At 44.1% G+C, this 17,716-nt stretch overlaps 1 protein-coding gene across 1 annotated transcript in view; it reads left to right on the top strand.

Annotated features, from left to right (window-relative positions):
* The window catches only part of EGFLAM (EGF like, fibronectin type III and laminin G domains), a 130,629-nt gene extending 113,389 nt beyond the window's left edge, over positions 1 to 17,240 (top strand). The window contains exons 19-23 of the mRNA XM_019496071.2: positions 4,421 to 4,499; positions 10,537 to 10,680; positions 13,242 to 13,325; positions 15,302 to 15,405; positions 16,161 to 17,240. Of these exons, the coding sequence (XP_019351616.1) occupies positions 4,421 to 4,499; positions 10,537 to 10,680; positions 13,242 to 13,325; positions 15,302 to 15,405; positions 16,161 to 16,315 (566 nt within the window). The 3' untranslated portion in view covers positions 16,316 to 17,240. The remainder of the gene's footprint in view (positions 1 to 4,420; positions 4,500 to 10,536; positions 10,681 to 13,241; positions 13,326 to 15,301; positions 15,406 to 16,160) is intronic.
* Positions 17,241 to 17,716: the final 476 nt, after the last annotated feature.

The raw sequence follows: 17,716 nt of genomic DNA, 5'->3' as shown, positions 1-17,716 counted from the left end.
GGTATCCTGTCCACCCTCCGAACTGTGAATCAGGTGATAGACTTCAGGCATCTCAAGGTTTAGGTGACAGCCCAAGCTGGGGTTTTGACAACCAATGTTTTGCTCTTGAGTATTTGAAATGGGGTTTAGGCAGGAACTAAGAACCTCTCCTGATGCGGATCCACTCCCTACATGCCTAAGCTGCTCTTCTTTCCTCTGTAATTCATTACTGACTGGCTGAGACAGCTTTTCAGCCAACCAGTTTCTGAGAGTATCTTCGTTAGACAGACATTTTACATGGCGAGTGGTGAGGTAACAGTGTAATACAGGATCTAAATGCATGAGTTTGAACCTTGCTTTGCTCTTTTGATGGTGTCAGTCCCCACTTGATCTTGCTGTAGCATGGTACCTATTTATTTGTGTGGGGAGTCAAAGGGAATGGATGGGGATGTTAGCCCCATTGTTCCCTTGTGCGTCTGCCTACAGAACTGGTGTGGCTTAATCATGTGCCACTTAGTCTTGGGCAGACGGTTGACCTTTTAAAAACTGCATAGGGTGGCTACATGCTAAACTTGGAAGAGAATCTGGCCATCCTGAGGTACATAGCTTTGACAACTTAACTAAAGGTCGAGTATTTAAGATATACTCATTGATGTCCCAATGAAGATAGACTAGATTTCTGTTCTCATAATTGTTATGGTTTGTCTTCTCCATAAGACATAGTGAGTGGAAGGATACATTTACTTGTATGGAGTACTAGAACAGCTTGCCATTATTTTTTCCTTTGAGCATATTAAACCTTGTGCTGAAGACTGCCCAAGTCTGCTGCAGCATGGCGGGCGGGGAGGCGGGGCACAAAATAGGTCCTATTTGATGACACCACAACCTTCATGCAGTCCTGCTCTACCAGGGAGAAGAAGATAAATCCAACATAATAATAAAAGGTTGCTGTTCTGATCACTACCCACATTGCCTAGTGATGTATCATGAGAGGAGAGGTAGGAATAGCTCTGTTACAGGAAGATGAGCTTAAATTGGCCAGACCATTGAAATAGTGACTTTCTTGCCATTGAAAAATAAAATCTGAATACTCTTGTTTTGTTTTATGCTGACTCACTTCAGAGTGTGGAAATTACTGCTTAAACAGTAAGTACTGGGAATGATTGTGGAAACTGCTCTGTCACTGTGTCTGCATGCTCCATCAAGCTGATAGCTTGACTTACACTGTATCTTGAAAGTTTCTATAGATAAGCAGCAAAGATATTGTGGGGTTATGTGGCAATTCTATACACCTTGCTTTACTGCTGTTTCTAAATGCAGATCCAGAACTCATGGAATAGGCCAAGCAGGTGACAACGGACCTGGAATCTTGTTTCCTACAAAATGGGGCGAGACTGCAGAGCATCTCATGCGCTGCTCTGGAGAACCACCCCTAGGAGTTAAGGGGTAGTTCAGTGTTCAGGATGACCATTCAGTGGCCTCTGTGCCATTAACAAAGAGTTTAGTTGCATTGTTGGCTTTGGGACCTCTCTCCTGTTTGCCATCACCAGATAGTGATGCTGCTTACCTCCAACCCAAGCTGGATTCAGAGGTGAAGGGCACTGCAGCCCATGATTTATATCGTTCAAAATCCAGTCTCTCCCTGCTTCTCTTTGTTTTTTATCCATAAAGTTACCTGCATTATTCCTGTTCCCATCCTATCCCACAACTTCAAATCCTGAGTGCTGTGTGAATAGTCACTCAGAGGCCCTTTGCATGTCATAGTTCTCCCCGGTGCCAGAGGTCCTGACCATGATGAAAGGATAATAATGTGTATCTAGGGGTAAAATAAGTGGCATTAGCTTATTCAGATTCATCAGCAAGTGAAAAGCATATAAAAGATCAAGCCCCATAGAGCACGAGGCTTCTTTTTGAAATCTGAGCATGAAACTGGCAGATTGCAGGCTTTTAGTAGCATTGCATAACACAATTTCCTCTTTATACGCATTGGACAGTGTCCCTAATTTCATTACAAACGAAACAGCCATTTATTACCATCTGAAATTCTCTGTCTCCCATAGCAATTAAACCTAATCTCCTTATTGCTGCTGTTAGCTTAGAGTGTGTGTGAAGTATTACAAATTTATATTGGAGTAATGCCTTGAAGCCTCAAACAACTCTGGTGCCCCCTTGTGCTGGGAATTGTACAAACACAAGAAAGAGTCAGTCCCTGACCTTCAGACATTAACATTTTTATATAGGCAAACCAGGGTGAGTCTACACGTTCATTAATGTGCTTTTGCTACTGTACATTAAATTTAGTACCTCTAATGTGAGGTACTAACTAAATGTGTATTAGGCTGTCCTAATGTGCAGTAGCAAAAGCACATGTTTTGTTAGTGACACTTAATGTGCAGTAGCCTAATTTTACTGCACATTAGCGTATTAGCATGGTTTTTGCCATGACACTCTTTGTGCAGTAATATAGGCTACTGTGCATTAATGTGCACATGTAGACACACCTACAGAGAAGCTAAGGTATAAAGGGTACAACATTCAAGCAGATGATTGATAACTGAAGCACAGAACACATAATAACCCAGTTCTGCAAATGTCATTGCTAATTTTTATGCAAGTAAAGGTGGAAGTCTTTGCTAGATTAGGTCCTAAAAGACTGGGCCAAAATAACAATGGAAATCCATGGCAGAGTTCAGAATTTAGTGCAAAACTCCTGAGTCCTGGTCAGTGACTTAACCACAAACCCATGCTCCCTTCATATGAATAGTGAGTGGTTTAATGTAAAACGTGCAATATAGATCAGTGGTTTTGTTAATGGCATTATTAGTAGGATGGGATAGTAAACACCCATAGTATCAGTAAGGTACAGATGAAGTAGTTTTCAGCCATTTTAAAGTCATTGCAATTATAATAATATCCAGTCTTAAAAGTAATGTCATTGTTTCCTCCCATGAAATAAAAGGACTAGGATTCAAAAAGTCTGTTAAAACCTTCTGGAGGAAGAGGAACAAGACTAATTATTAGCAGAAGGATGGGATTAGCAGAAGGACAGTTATTTTAAGAATCCCTAAACTGTTTTATATTAGGGAAACAACTGTTGTGAAAGCCTGGAGCAGGGCATTCTCACAAAAAGAAAATTGGTACAAGTGAGCAGTCTTATTTAATCAACAGTCACACAAGAGCCACTGCTTTGCCCCAAATACTCTGTCTGAAATGCTCAGCCTCAGTAACTTTTTAAGCACTGATCTTTCACAGACAGATGGTACAGAATCTGTGAGCAAGATATTCCCAAAATAACAGCTCTTCATTGCCCTCTTTCCCTCCCTTGCAGATCATTATATACTGTTATAACCATGGATTAAAAAGAAATGGGATGACATAAATCTAAGGACAGAAATATAGACAGTGGAGCCCGAGCAGAGAAACTTTTTGGGACTGGGTATGAGTTAGTAAAGTTTAGCCTTTGACCACTTTTGCTCTTAGGCAGGCCCAGGCAAGCTGAAATTGGCTCACAGTGAAATTTCCTGAGTAGCCTCTAAAATGACTTAGCATTCATTAGAGAAGAGAGCCCAGCTTGGAAACAGGAACCAGGGGGTCACTGCCTGCTTTCAGCAGAGCTATCCTAATTTACACCAGATGAATAGCTGGTTTTGTTCTCTTGAAGTAAGGCTTCTGCATGCAGCGATTCCCTACAATGTCTAGGTGGCAGCAGCAGACCTTGGAACGGCAACTTTCTGCTGTGCTGCCTCCTTTAGCTGTGAAGGGAGGGGCGGGGGTCACTGCTCTCTGTGCAGAGCAGCCCAGGGACTGTAGCAGCTATAGTGGCCTTGAGGGATAGAAAGTCAAGCTGGAGAATGGAAAGGATAGGAAGAAATAGAGCCTTACAGGAGAAAGTTTGAAAATGTGCTGCCTTTCCAGGAAAGTAGGGTCTTTGCTGAAGAAGTGTATGGACAAAAGAACACATTAAACGTGTGCTCTGTTGAAACCAATGGGTTAGAAACCCAATTCAGTATTTTGTACTAGGAAGTGAGGGTTAGAAAGAGTAGCTGAGCTGAGCTACAGATTTAAGCTGAAAAAGGAGATAGTTTCATAAAGGGGCAAATTAAATTCTGGGAAGTTAAAAATATGGATAAAAATTAAAGTGTTCACAACATTTCACTTGCATTTTTTTCTGATAACAGCTGCCTTTCATAATAAAAAGATGAATCGGATATATAGTGGAAAGCTACAGCTAAAGAAAAGGGGGCTGGGGTGTCAAGAGTATGGATCAGGAGAAATTTTAGAGGTCTGCTTGTCTACCCATCTGCCATTGTACTCAGTAGGGTATGGGGGCTATCAGCATAGCTTAGTGCTGTTCAGAAGTGGCTATCAATGAAGAAAATAAAATAAAACAGCAACACAGGTATATTCACTTTGTTTTGTGTGGTTGTCTGTTATTTTCCAGCCATCACAGAAGCCATTGAAATTCCACAGTTTATTGGTCGTAGTTACCTCACATACGATAACCCGGATATCCTCAAAAGGTAATTCATCTACTCTGTGTTGAAATAATTGTGCTTTGCTTTTATTACTACAATATTAAAAGCCTTGTATGAGAAGGGCTTACTGTACAGTCAATCTGCTTAAGCCATATTTGCCGTGGTTCTAAATTATTTTAAAAGAATCAGCGACTTGGACGTGGGAGTGAAATGTACTCTGTCCAAGTTTGCAGATGACACAAAGCTATGGGGAGAAGTGGACACGCCGGAGGGCAGGGAACAGCTGCAGGCAGACCTGGATAGGCTGGACAAGTGGGCAGAAAACAACAGGATGCAGTTCAACAAGGAGAAATGCAAAGTGCTGCACCTAGGGAGGAAAAATGTCCAGCACACCTACAGCCTAGGGAATGACCTGCTGGGTGGCACGGAGGTGGAAAGGGATCTTGGAGTCCTAGTGGACTCCAAGATGAACATGAGCCGGCAGTGTGATGAAGCCATCAGAAAAGCCAATGGCACTTTATCGTGCATCAGCAGATGCATGACAAATAGGTCCAGGGAGGTGATACTTCCCCTCTATAGGGCGTTGGTCAGACCGCAGTTGGAGTACTGCGTGCAATTCTGGGCGCCGCACTTCAAGAAGGATGCGGATAACCTGGAGAGGGTCCAGAGAAGGGCAACTCGTATGGTCAAGGGCCTGCAGACCAAGCCCTACGAGGAGAGACTAGAGAAACTGGACCTTTTCAGCCTCCGCAAGAGAAGGTTGAGAGGCGACCTTGTGGCTGCCTATAAGTTCATCACGGGGGCACAGAAGGGAATTGGTGAGGATTTATTCACCAAGGCGCCCCCGGGGGTTACAAGAAACAATGGCCACAAGCTAGCAGAGAGCAGATTTAGACTGGACATTAGGAAGAACTTCTTCACAGTTCGAGTGGCCAAGGTCTGGAACGGGCTCCCAAGGGAGGTGGTGCTCTCCCCTACCCTGGGGGTCTTCAAAAGGAGGTTAGACGAGTATCTAGCTGGGGTCATTTAGACCCAGCACTCTTTCCTGCTTATGCAGGGGGTCGGACTTGATGATCTATTGAGGTCCCTTCCGACCCTAACATCTATGAATATGAATCTATAAGTTTCCTGCTGTACTTCATTAGCTTTCTCATTGTAGTACTCTAGTACTCAAGTGCCTCAGTCTTTGAAGTATTTACCAGCATAGCTGACACCCTTCTAATGTAGAACAATGCTTTAAATATCACAATTTTACAGATGGGTAATTGAGACACTAAGGGCCATGTAGTGATTCCTCAATACAACTTCAGCCATTCTGGACTAAAACATTTCAAAATTTAGATCCTTAAAAATCCCACTCAGCTACTGTCTAAGCCTGAAGGCACCTAAATACCCAAGGAACCCAAGTTTGTTCCAGTAAATTTCCCTACATCCCTAAACTTCAACGTCCTGCTGAAATCATGATGGCACTGAGCTGCCAAGCACGTAGGTACCCTTTTTACTTGTCTCACATCTAGAGCATCCTCTCCTTGGATTGTAACCTGGTCATGGTTTAGAGGCTTGTGTGTTCCAATGACCCTCAGAGCTATGTCATCTGGAGACTTGTACTCCTGGTAGGGTATCCCCTGGCAAACAGATCGGAGGTGAGATCCCAGACTAAGCATGGTCCAAACTCCTGAAGACCCCAATGGCAGAATAGTCATACTTGACCTGTTGGTTCTCTGTGGCTGTAAAGGCAAATGATGGCTGCAGCAGGATGGAGGTCTCTGGTTGTCTTGGACATCCTTGCCACTGGGTTTAGGGCTCCCTCCTGTCAAGCTCATGTGGTTGTCGCTTGTGCACTGGCATCCCCACGTTAAAAGATGTCACACACAGGCCTCAGCCAGGGATGTTAACATCTCCCACAAACCAAGCGCTGCGATGGCAGACGAATAGTGGTGGAGGCAGGAACAATGATTTCTGGGAGTCCCTAGTCAGAAATCTTCATGTAGGCGGTGGTTATGTGATGGTCATTTTGCACTTACCAAGATGGAAGTACAATTCAGCAGCTGCAGCCATAACTGAGCAGTCCTGTTTAGGATCCCCTCTGCTCACCCTGAATGGGGAAGGGGCTAGAAAAGGTGCCTTAAACATAGGCTGTCTCAAAGCCCCCTGGCTAGATTGCAGCATCCCACGGGATCACTCTATTTGCAGCTGAAACCAACAAAATAAAGTATTAAAGTTTGCCGCATGGAATATCCACGCTCTCATGGACTCCCTGAACAGCAAGCCTCCTGAAAGAAGAGCCACCATAGTAGCTAGAGAACTTGTAAGATATGACATTGATGTTACTGCCCTAAGTGATACCTGCTGTGCGGATGAAGGCCAGCTGAAAGAAGAAGGTGGCTACACCTTTTTTTGAAAGGGAAAGTCACCTGAAGATGGCTTTGCCATCAAGAACAAGATTGTCAACTTTCAGAACTCCCTGTGGGCATTATCAAGCACCTTATGACTCTCCACCTCAAGCTCTGTAACAACCAGCATGCTATGGTCATCAGTGCATATGCCCCCACACTTGATGATGAAACGTTAACAAGGAACAGTTCTACTGTGCTCTTGACACAGTCCTGACCACCACTGCCAAGGAAGAAAAGCTCATCCTCATAGGTGACTTCAACATGAGAGTTGGGCAACACTGTGAACTCTGGAGTGGCACCACTGGGAAAGAGAGGGTAGGGAAAGTCAACTCCAGTGGTATCCTCCTCCTCAGCAAATGTGCAGAGCATGACTTGCTCATCCGAAATACCATCTTCAGACAAAGTAACAAACATAAGACCACTTGGAAACATCCATGCTCCGATCACTGGCATCTTCTTGACTATATAATTGTCAGAACGTGTGATTATACTGATGTTTGTATCACCCAAGTCCTGAGAGGTGCAAATGGCTGCTGGACAGACCACTGTTTAGTCAGGATAAATCATGGACATGCAGCTTGCACCACAATACCATAAACAACTGACAGGAATGCAGAAGAGATTTATCATCAAGGCTCTCCAAAACCAAGCTAGATGTGAGGCTCTTCAGCAACACCTGACTGAGAGGTTCTTTGACCTACCTGATGACATCAAGGACATCCAGGCACATTGGGAAGAGCTTAAAAACATTATTCATAAGGCATGTGCTGAATCAACTGTGCTCTACTTACCATCACCAAGATTGGTTTGATGAGAACAATGAGGAAAACCTAGCACTTATCCATCAGAAGAGAGCCATGTTCTCCAGTTAGGAAAATGAACCCTCCAACCAGTGAAAACAAGAGGCTTACTGGGAGCTTAAAGCTGTAGTTCAGATGAGGCTACAGGACATCAAAACCCAGTGGTGGCAAGGCCATGGATATACAGAGTTTCACTGACCAACATGACATGAAGCCCAGAAACAGCAGAGGAAGAAGGAAACTGCACAACATCCTGGACAACAGTTGTGCCATCGCCCCCCCAAAGCACCACTTGTCATATCTGGGGAGAAACTTGCAGAGCACAGATTGAACTCCGCAGCCACCTTTAAACTCACCAGTAACACCCACCCCACCCCTGCCGGCAGACATCCTTGTCTCGAGGGATAGCCGATGATGAATGATGTAGAGCATCCTTACTGGATTGGATTTTGTAACATAAAGGAGCCACTGCAGTTGTTGTCCATATATATTCAATAGCCTAGTGGTTAGGGTGTTGATCTAGGATGTGGGTTATTCAGCCCACAAGTACAAATCCTTCTCTGATATAATTGGAACAGGGACCTGTGCCCAGATTTCTCGCCTCTAAGGAGAGTCTGCTAACCACAGGTACTGAGTAGCCTAGGGAGGGTCTCCCTCAACCTCTCACTAATATTCTTCTATGAGAGATTAAGGGAGACCCACCTCAGACTGGGAGTGTGATGCTTTGAGTAGGTCATGCTCCCAGCAGATGGAAATCAGGGTTCAGAGCCCTGTGCCAAACCAGACTGGGAGATTTGAACCTGGGGCTCCAGGATAGTGCTCGAACAGCTATATCACTGCATGGAAAGCAGAGCAATGATGTTTGAGACAGGAATACCTGGAATTTAGAAACCCGAGTCCTGGAGAGGATTATTTTCGAGCTTGTAATTCAATGCCTAATTCTCCCCAGTATTGTATAAAGCACATGGGCATCCTACTGAAGATTTCAGCAAGTGACAAGGTACCTTAGGATTTAACCTATGCAAGGCTGAAGCTCAGTCAGCTTTCTGGATTTAACCCTAAATGACTTGTCTAAGGTAACACAGGACATCTCTAACACAGCAGGAATATGTAGCCAGGACTTCAGCATTTTAGGCTACTGCCCTAACCACTGTGTTTCCCTTCATCCTCAATCCCTGTTCAAACTGTAATGCAGAATTATTTCTCTTTGTGTTTACAACACAGTAACTGAAGAGCATATTGCCCCCCTTGGCTAATAAGCATATAACATTGGCAGGTAACTGCAGTGAATGACAGACAAACCCTGTGGAAAGCCATGAGAAAATTTCTAGCCCAGTGGCTTAATGTTGCCAAGTCAGGTGCACAGTGCAAATGCTGACCATTCTTATCTTTAGGATACAGCACTGCCCCACAGAGACTTCCTATCCCAGAAAACAATATACCATCTTCAGTCAAACAACTGAGAATTTTTTGCTAGGACTTCTATTCTTGTTTGCCACACCTTTGTACTGAAGCTGGTAGTGGTTGCAGTTTATACAACAATGGGTACAGCCCTCAATCTCCTCACAGGCTATCTATATTAACTCCTTTATGCACAGCATTTAGATATTCCTATTTTAGATAATTAGCTGTCATTTCACTTGTTTCTGACAGAGTTTGTCTCTGACATAGATTGGACTGTTTACAGTAGTAAGAACTGCACCTGTTAGTGTTCTTTGGGGTTCACAACAATCATTAAGGACCATCTATTCTGTGTGTGTGTGTATAAAGTAGTATAACATGAAGGTACCAGCAGTGAACCCACAGTCCCATAGCAGGAGAATGATACCATGTTTTTTTTATATAGCATGCCCCCATATATAGCACATGCTATGGTATTTTTTTTATGGGAGTCTGAAGAAAAACCCATCTTTGAGTTAAATGGCAGCAGCTAGGGAGCAAAGCCTGTCAGGGATGTGCACTGAGTCCAACGCCAATGGAGAGCCGTGGCAATTAACACTGCTCCTCACCCCCACCCCTGCTCCTGCCAAATTTCCAGACCTGTGGAGATCCCTTTTCCTCTCATATAACGCACACCTGCAGTTTTCCCCAGCTGGTTTGGCTGCGGGGAGGGGTAGTGAAAGTGCAGGTTATATGCAAGAAAATATGGTATTGCCTACTAGTGAGCTTCATAAGCCCCTAGCACATTCCACTTAAGCTGTGATTAACTAGTTAATCATGTCTTAAATTATTACCTAGCCACACATTAATGTAATTAATGGTGTGATAAAACAAGGAATAAGCCACAAAGTTATTACACCAAATATGTGTAATAACTTTGGGGCTGGTTCCTATCACACCATTAATTGAATGTGTGGGTAGGCTAGTGCTCCCAGACACAGGGACACAGCTGGGAGTGTCAACTGATGGTGCTCCAAGCCACGGGGGTGTACCATGCGCATGCCAAGCTGGGAGCCTTGTCAGCTGACCCTGCTCCCAGCTGCAGGAGCTTGCTGTTTGCTGGTGCAGGGGGACCCCAGAATGAGAATCTCAGGTTTCCCCTGCACCAGCAATGAGGTGCACTCATGCTTCCTGCCATCCACATGAGGATTGTGCATGGGATCCCATTGCACCTTTAACTGCACATATGCCAGGGGCCGTAGTCTCAGTTGATTCCAACAGTGCAGTAATAGTGCCAGGAATTTGACTAGAGACAGTGGAAATTTAATTATGATGGAAGTAAAAGATGTATCACTGTACCAAATCTTACCTCTGCTTAGAGGGACTGAGGGGTAGCAGAGGTACCTACAGGTCCTTAGACAGCTACATGTTCACAGATACCTGGCTTTTTTGAGCTGGTTAAAAACTAATAATTTTCGTGGGGTTTTTTTCCTCTTAATTCTACAGAGTGTCAGGATCGCGAACAAATGTTTTTATGAGGTTTAAGACCTCAATGAAGGAGGGTCTTCTGATGTGGCGGGGAGACAGTCCCATGCGACCTAACAGTGACTTCATTTCTCTTGGACTTCAAGATGGAACTTTAATATTCAGGTAACCTATAGCTGGTTTAATTATTTAGAAGACCAGGTAGATTGCACCTTATAGATTAAAGTGTGTGTGCGTGCGTGCGTGCGTGTGTGCATAGATATACAGATAGCACAAGCTTTTGAGAGCCGTAGGTCACTTCATCAGAGGCTGTCTCTGTTTTAACTGTTTCCACAATGATCCCACACTTCCTGTTCAATTAAATCACTGCAGCACAGAGTAATGCTCTTCTGTAGAACACAGACACTGGGTATTAAACCTGTATAGTTTAGTTCACTGTTCAAGTCCATTTGTTTCTGGAATAGTGTGTGAAATATACCCTCTTGTTTGTTTTTTCTCAATGCTCTAATTCTCTTTGAAATGCCTGGGTTTTTTCTCATAATCAAATATTCTTCCTGCCAAAACCCTAAAATCCAGAAGACTCTGACAACATCCAGAGCCTTGTGCTTTCTTAGGAATTATTCTTTTCGTTGTAAGTGCTCAGACAGATTCCATACAGCTTTATGCATAGTGCTGTGCTGGGACCACTGATTGGCAGAAGCTGTATCTTTCCATATTAGAATTCTTTTCAAATTAAGTAAAGTCATCAGCGAAATGGAAAAAAGTCATCTTCCATCACGCTTATATCTGTTTACAGCAGGTTGCAGTGCAGTGTTCATAAATGGAAAGGCTTTATCACTTTAAGATTTAATTTATGGCAGTCTAGTGCCCAGCTATATTGTTCAGCCCTTTGGCTCTTCCTAGTTGTGGTTGAAAATCATAGGTACAAAAGCTGAGTTTCACATACCAAAATTAAGAGTTAAATTGATGGCTCTAAACTCATTTTCTTGTGGTTTCCTGTGGTTAACCTTGAAAAAATCTTAGCTGCCTCATGGTCTGTGAAACAGGGAACTGAAACAGTGGATGAAATAGAGCATTTTGTAAGTGTCATTAGGCGAGTTGTAGTATCCAAAGCTGTTGGCAATAATTTGGAGGTAACCTTGCCCATAGAACACCCATTCCTTACTCATGATATTAGTTTCTCCCCTCATTCTTACCCGAGGCATTTGATATGAATTTGAATCTGGATGTTTAATTTCATACTTTCAAAAGTATGTGCTAATGCCATAGTGATCTCATGGAACTTAGCCAAGAGTTTAATCATCAAATTCCCACCTAAACTCTTAAGGCTTATTCATGTACTGTGGCAGTGTGTCCCAGCAGTAGGGAGACCAAGACAGTGTTTATCAGTAGGGCTGTTCTGGGTTCATCCCCTGCTCGTGCTCTCAAGCCCTTGAACTGTGGTGGGCATGCCTGGAGTGGCCTCACTGGCAAACCAAATTGCTCTCCCTGCCCCCAACCTCCCTCACTGGGATACATTCCTGCAGTGATGCAGACATGTCCTTGGTCGGCTATAGGCATCTATATTTTCAGTGATAATTATTTTCTGAGGTGCCTAGAGGTCCATTCTGTGTAATCTGAGAACTGCCTTTCCAGAATCACGGGACTCTGAATTTTAGATCCACCCTTCTCAGCATCCTTTACTGGCTCTCTTTAGGCATCTCCCTAGTCACTGTGCTGGCTTTTGTGGGATTTACAGGATCAGAGGAGCATTGTAGATTTATACAGTCATAGGCCTGAAAGTGCCCTCAAGGATCTTAGATAACTACCACTCTCCCTGCATTGTCTACACTGAAGTCCTGGAAGTTTAAAGGAACTTGGGTATCTCTGTCACTGCAGTTACTTCCATGTCCCCATATATCCGTTTCAGTGACTGCAGTGTAGTGTAGAGCTACTCAAACTAGCTTTAATCTAACTGGCTTGGGCACTGGAAGAAGCCTAACCATGGCAATACAGAGCTCAGCATAGACTCATTTACCCCTCGTCTTTAGGCAGGTAGGCACCTGGAAGTTAAGCATTGCAAAGTTCAGTGCCGTGACACATAAGTCCCCTTTATGAATCTAGCCTAGTGTCTAAAGCTGGGCCCCCAGAAGTTGAGGCAAAATAAAACATGGTTATGACTATCTGAATTTTAATAAGGGTTGAAGCATAGACATTCTCATACCCATAAGTGAAATAGTGGGGTTCCTGGCTCGTGCCCTCTGCTCAGTTCCCTGGTCATTACCCCTTGCTAACAACACAAGTCTTTTTCTCCCCAGATTTTTTGTGTATATTTTTTCCATACATTCCTATACTAACATATCTCTTGTCCTAGTAAGTCAAAAGCTTGATAAGACACTTATCTATATAGCCTTCTGTTATTAGGCAAAGCTGCCATGTAGGAACCCCCTGTTTGATTACTCATCACAAGCTCTGGGCTCATCGTGCCATGTAGCCAGCACCCTTTGTTGTTCAGATGGGCACTCTGTCACCTTGTAAGCTCCTTCAATACAGTGAAGGAATAACAGTGATAGTCACCCTAGGGATTCCCAGCCATTCTCGAGGAATCCTGGATGCAAGGGGAAGCGTTGGGGTAAACCAGAGTGTTGTCAAGCCGAAGATGGGGTGGTGTTACTCACAGATCATTTGTTAGGGATTGCATGTCTCTAAGGGAAGTGAACAATGTCTCTTCACTTTTCACATTTCAGCTACAACCTTGGCAGTGGTATTGCTTCCATAATGGTGAATGGCTCTTTCAACGATGGGAGGTGGCACAGGGTAAAGGCAGTTCGGTAAGTCCCTCTTCACGTTATCAGTGGCTGCATCTATACATGCATATTAACGCAAAGCGATAAACTCCAGAGCTTATTTCTTTGGGTGTGCTATTTGCACATGCGCCTGGGACCACAGCATATTGAGCCAGGTCACAGCAGCCCTTGCTGGCAGGGGGCCAGCAGCCTGGGCTGACAGGGGACAGGGCTGCTCCCTCTGGTTCAACATGCTGAGGAGTGACTGCCCTAGTCCCTGCACTGAAGCACCCTTGTGTCCCAGCCAGCTGGGGCAGCATCTACACATGCGCTGCTGTGTTTTTCACTCTGCAGCAGGATAGTACTTACAAGTACTTACAAGCACTATCCTGCTGCGGAGTAAATTAGTTAACTCCAGCCTAATTGGGGTGCATGTGTAGATGCCAAGATGCCACACAGCTAATTAGTCTACTGCACAGTAAATGTCTCATATAGATGTGCCCAGCAAGTGCCAGGTTATTTAGGAGACATTTTGGAGACTGCATTTTATGGTGCCAAACTAAAAAATCCAAGTGAGAAGAAAACTACAAGTGTAGCCAGATGCTTAGCTTATACAGAGCACTGCAGCCCAACTGACACAGGGCTCTGACCTTAAATGCTTAGCAATTTTTAACACATCTGACAGAACAAATACAAACACCGTTATGCTGGAGATGAGCCAGGTGAAGTCCAGCCTTGAAGTGAGGCACAGCTCGGACTGGTTTGCCAGAGTACATCATGCCATGGTTAGTTGGAATCCATGACAGACAGGTATTCAACCCCATACCTTTCCACTCTCAGGCAGATGACTTAATTTCTCAGTCCTGATTATCATTTGAATCAAGAATTTGAACTTCCTGCTTACCTTAGACCCTGGGACTCATGAGATTTGCCACTGGCCTGCTTGAAAGCTGCAACACCCTTGAGCATCCTCGCTGCCTCTGTTCTGGGAGTGCATGGAGCAGTGTCAGGTGGGGGGGAGGCAGGGGCTTTGCTTTCAGCAGCAGTCTGAAGAGTGCCACAGAGATGCAGTGTAGTCATGACCCAAGTTCCCTTCTATGGGCTAGTAGAACAGGGGTTGCCAATGTATGGTTCATGGGCTGGGTCCAGTCCATGGAGCTGCTGGATCTGGCCTGGAGATCCTGAGGCCTTTGTCTATCCTTGCGTACATTCCTGCACTGGGGCTGAGCAGCAAGGATCTACATGGCTGGGCAACTTCCAGCCTCCCTCCCCTTCATCCACCTTCCAGCTGTGGTGCAGATGAGGCAGTAGTGTGGAAGCTGCCTGGCCCTGGCAGAGCTCCCCAGCAGCTGGAAGCTGAGCCTGCACCCAGCCAAAGAGTTGGGGGCTGGGGGAAGCAGAGGCAGCATTGGCACAACTATTAGCTGCCTGGCCATGGCACAGGTGGAGGCAACAACCCCTCTGCTGCTGACATACTGCCAAAGTCACATGGCCTGTGTTGGTCAAGAGCCTGGTTGTTCTGGCTTACAGCTTGAAAAGGTTGTTGGCCATCAGGCTAGTTCAAGAGCCATAGCATTGCAACTGGACTCTGTTTTCCCAAAGCATTCAAAGTAGCAGGAATACTTAGGCTTACACATCCTGTCACCTTATGTGTTCATCATTACCTAATGGGAGTTAAGCACACTTATTAAAAAAAGAGACCCCTTCTTTTGTCAGCTCTGTTAGCTATCTAGAAATTACAGGCTGAAAATAGTGCAATTATTGGCCACTTCTTCCAGTAAGAGGAAGAGAAGCCCATCAAATAGCATTTATACAAAAACAATTATTAAACATTTATATTATGGAAGGGGCCAAAGGCTCCAGCCAGGAAAAGACAACCTTTGAGTAAGGTGATTTTTTTTCTGTGCATATTTTTAATGTAGCCTATTTTTTCCTCCTCTTCTCCTTTTTTTTTTAGAACTACTGTCAAAGCAGTGGTTGCTCAAGGAAATCCAAATTCCTCATTTAATTTTCCATTTCAGGGATGGACAGTCTGGAAAGGTAACTGTGGATGATTATGGTGCTAGAACTGGTAAATCACCTGGAATGATGAGGCAGTTAAACATCAACGGAGATCTGTACGTAGGTAAGTGACCCCCATTTGTAGCCAGCCCATTCTAGCCTGCTGAAGCATGTGAGGCCAGATCTGATGAAAAATGTCTTGCATTTGAAAGTGTGTCTAACTCTGTCCTAACTATGCAGTTGGTCCAATAACAGGTGTCATGATAAGAAAGCCTTACTTCTTGCATATTTAAACAAAAAACTACATACCGCATCATAATCCCTTCTTAACCATTGACTCATTGTAGGATGCGCAAGAAAGGGATTACCTTTCCCATTTACTGTGGTGTGATCATCACTATTGGATTTCTGAGTGCCTAACAAATGATACTTAAAAACCAGCAAGAATCTGGTTAAAACCCAGAAGATGCACTGGAGATGACCTTTTCTGTTACATAAGATATACTGCTAAGAAACTTAATACAGCAGTAAGAGGCATACTTTTAAAAACAGGAGTAATCATGGCCATGGGTGACTGGCCACCTTAGTCGGGGGGGCACATGCCCCCCCAGTGACTGGGTCCCCCTTTGGCAAAACTCACCGACCAGGAAGTGGCCTCAGCGTTACTTCTGGCACTCCCACTCCCCAGCCGGCACTCATGGACACACCGGTGCTCCCACCTGTACCCCCTCCCATCACCTAAGCAGGGAGTGTAGCCTGTCAGGGGGTGCACCAGCGCTCTCAGGGGGTGCACGTGCACCCCCTTGCACCTCCTACATGTTGCCACTGAGCATGGCTTCTGTTACAGAGTTCCTTATTTATTTGATCTCTCTCTCTTAGGTGGCATGAAGGAAATAGCATTGCACACAAACAGACAGTACATGAGAGGTCTGGTGGGATGTATCTCACACTTCACACTGTCAACAGATTACCACATTTCACTGGTGGAAGATGCTGCTGATGGAAAGAATATTAACACCTGTGGGGCAAAGTGACGAGGGAGGAATCCTCACGTGGAAGAACCATTGTTGTGCGGGTGTTTGAGTCTGGAATGACTGATATGACTCTGAGGCAAATGCTCTGTGTTCGTCATGGAAGAACAAACAAAACTGAGAGGAAATCATAGACAAGGAGAACATTTTCCATTCTTCTTTTCTTTCAATGCTCTGCTGACTAAACCAAACTGAGTATTTTGTGTAGGAAATGTCACATTAATCATTAAATGTTTAGTGAACACTGAAGATTGTATATCAAAGCAAGCGACAAAGAAAGGGGTAATGTAATGAGTAGTTTAATGACTGTGTTGTGATCCATAGAGATTTTTTTATATCCAGCATAACAGTACTGAAACATATGCGTTCTTTCCAGCTTACAATGGCACAATGATTGTAGCATCAGCAAACATATTTTCAAGCACTGTATCTATGCATTCAAATTCCTATTCCGGAACAAGCCGTTCTACCCACTGAAATATACAAGGTTTGTATTTCATCCTATGTAAATAACACCAATAGGCAACAGTTTCAAACCACCTTTGTTTGCTGATGAAGAAAATTCTTAAAATCTACTTTTTTTATTACAAAAGCAACAATATCAGCGATCCAGTTTTGTAGCAGTAATTTTGTACTTGTATATTTTTTATAGCTGCAGCGGCAGAACTGATCACATAGTATAACTTTTAAAATATAGGTGTACTATACACTTAGCTCTTTGCACAGTTTCCTAAGGATAACAACCTTCAAGTTGTTCTCTAAGGAAGTTTGATGTCTGTATTATACCATTTCTGTGGAGATATTTGTCAAGGATAACCAGTTTTAAATCTGACATTTTTTTTGTAAATTTTGACAGTCTAAAGTTGTACATTTATGAAGCTTTCCTGGCATTGAAGCTTTTCCTGTGATTAAAAAGGTATAAAACCTCTTGCCACTGTGGTATTTCACCCTCACTTGTTTTTGTGCACAAAATCCAGACTTGGTGAAAACCATATGTCCTAACAGATGGTTAAAGCCCTTTTAAAATTGCCCATGCATCAAGGCAAACCTGCGGAGCTGGGGTTTTAGGATCAACAGAACAGGGAATGTAGAGTGTTGGACAGAATTTCAGGCTTTTTGAGATTGTTTTGTTAGTTTCTCTGTGCTTTCTGCATATAAGCTGGAGCAGTAAGCAGCAAACAGGAGAAAAAGATGGGATGGAACCGGGGTGGATCCAGGATTTGCTAAAGGGGGTACAAGAGCAGCAACCCATACTGTGGGGTAGCTCCGCCCACTGCTCCAGGCCTCCTCTGCCCCTGCAGTGTGAGCAGACCAAGCTGTGGAAGAGAGTCTCTGAGGACTATTTTGACCCTCTTTCCTGCTCAGAGGCATGTCTTTTCCCCTCCTCTTCTCCTCTCCCTGCCC

Source organism: Alligator mississippiensis, chromosome 3 (genome assembly GCF_030867095.1).
Source record: "Alligator mississippiensis isolate rAllMis1 chromosome 3, rAllMis1, whole genome shotgun sequence".
Taxonomy (NCBI): Eukaryota; Metazoa; Chordata; order Crocodylia; family Alligatoridae; genus Alligator; species Alligator mississippiensis.
Note: the sequence above shows the minus strand (reverse complement) of the source record. Positions and strands in the feature narration are given on the sequence as shown.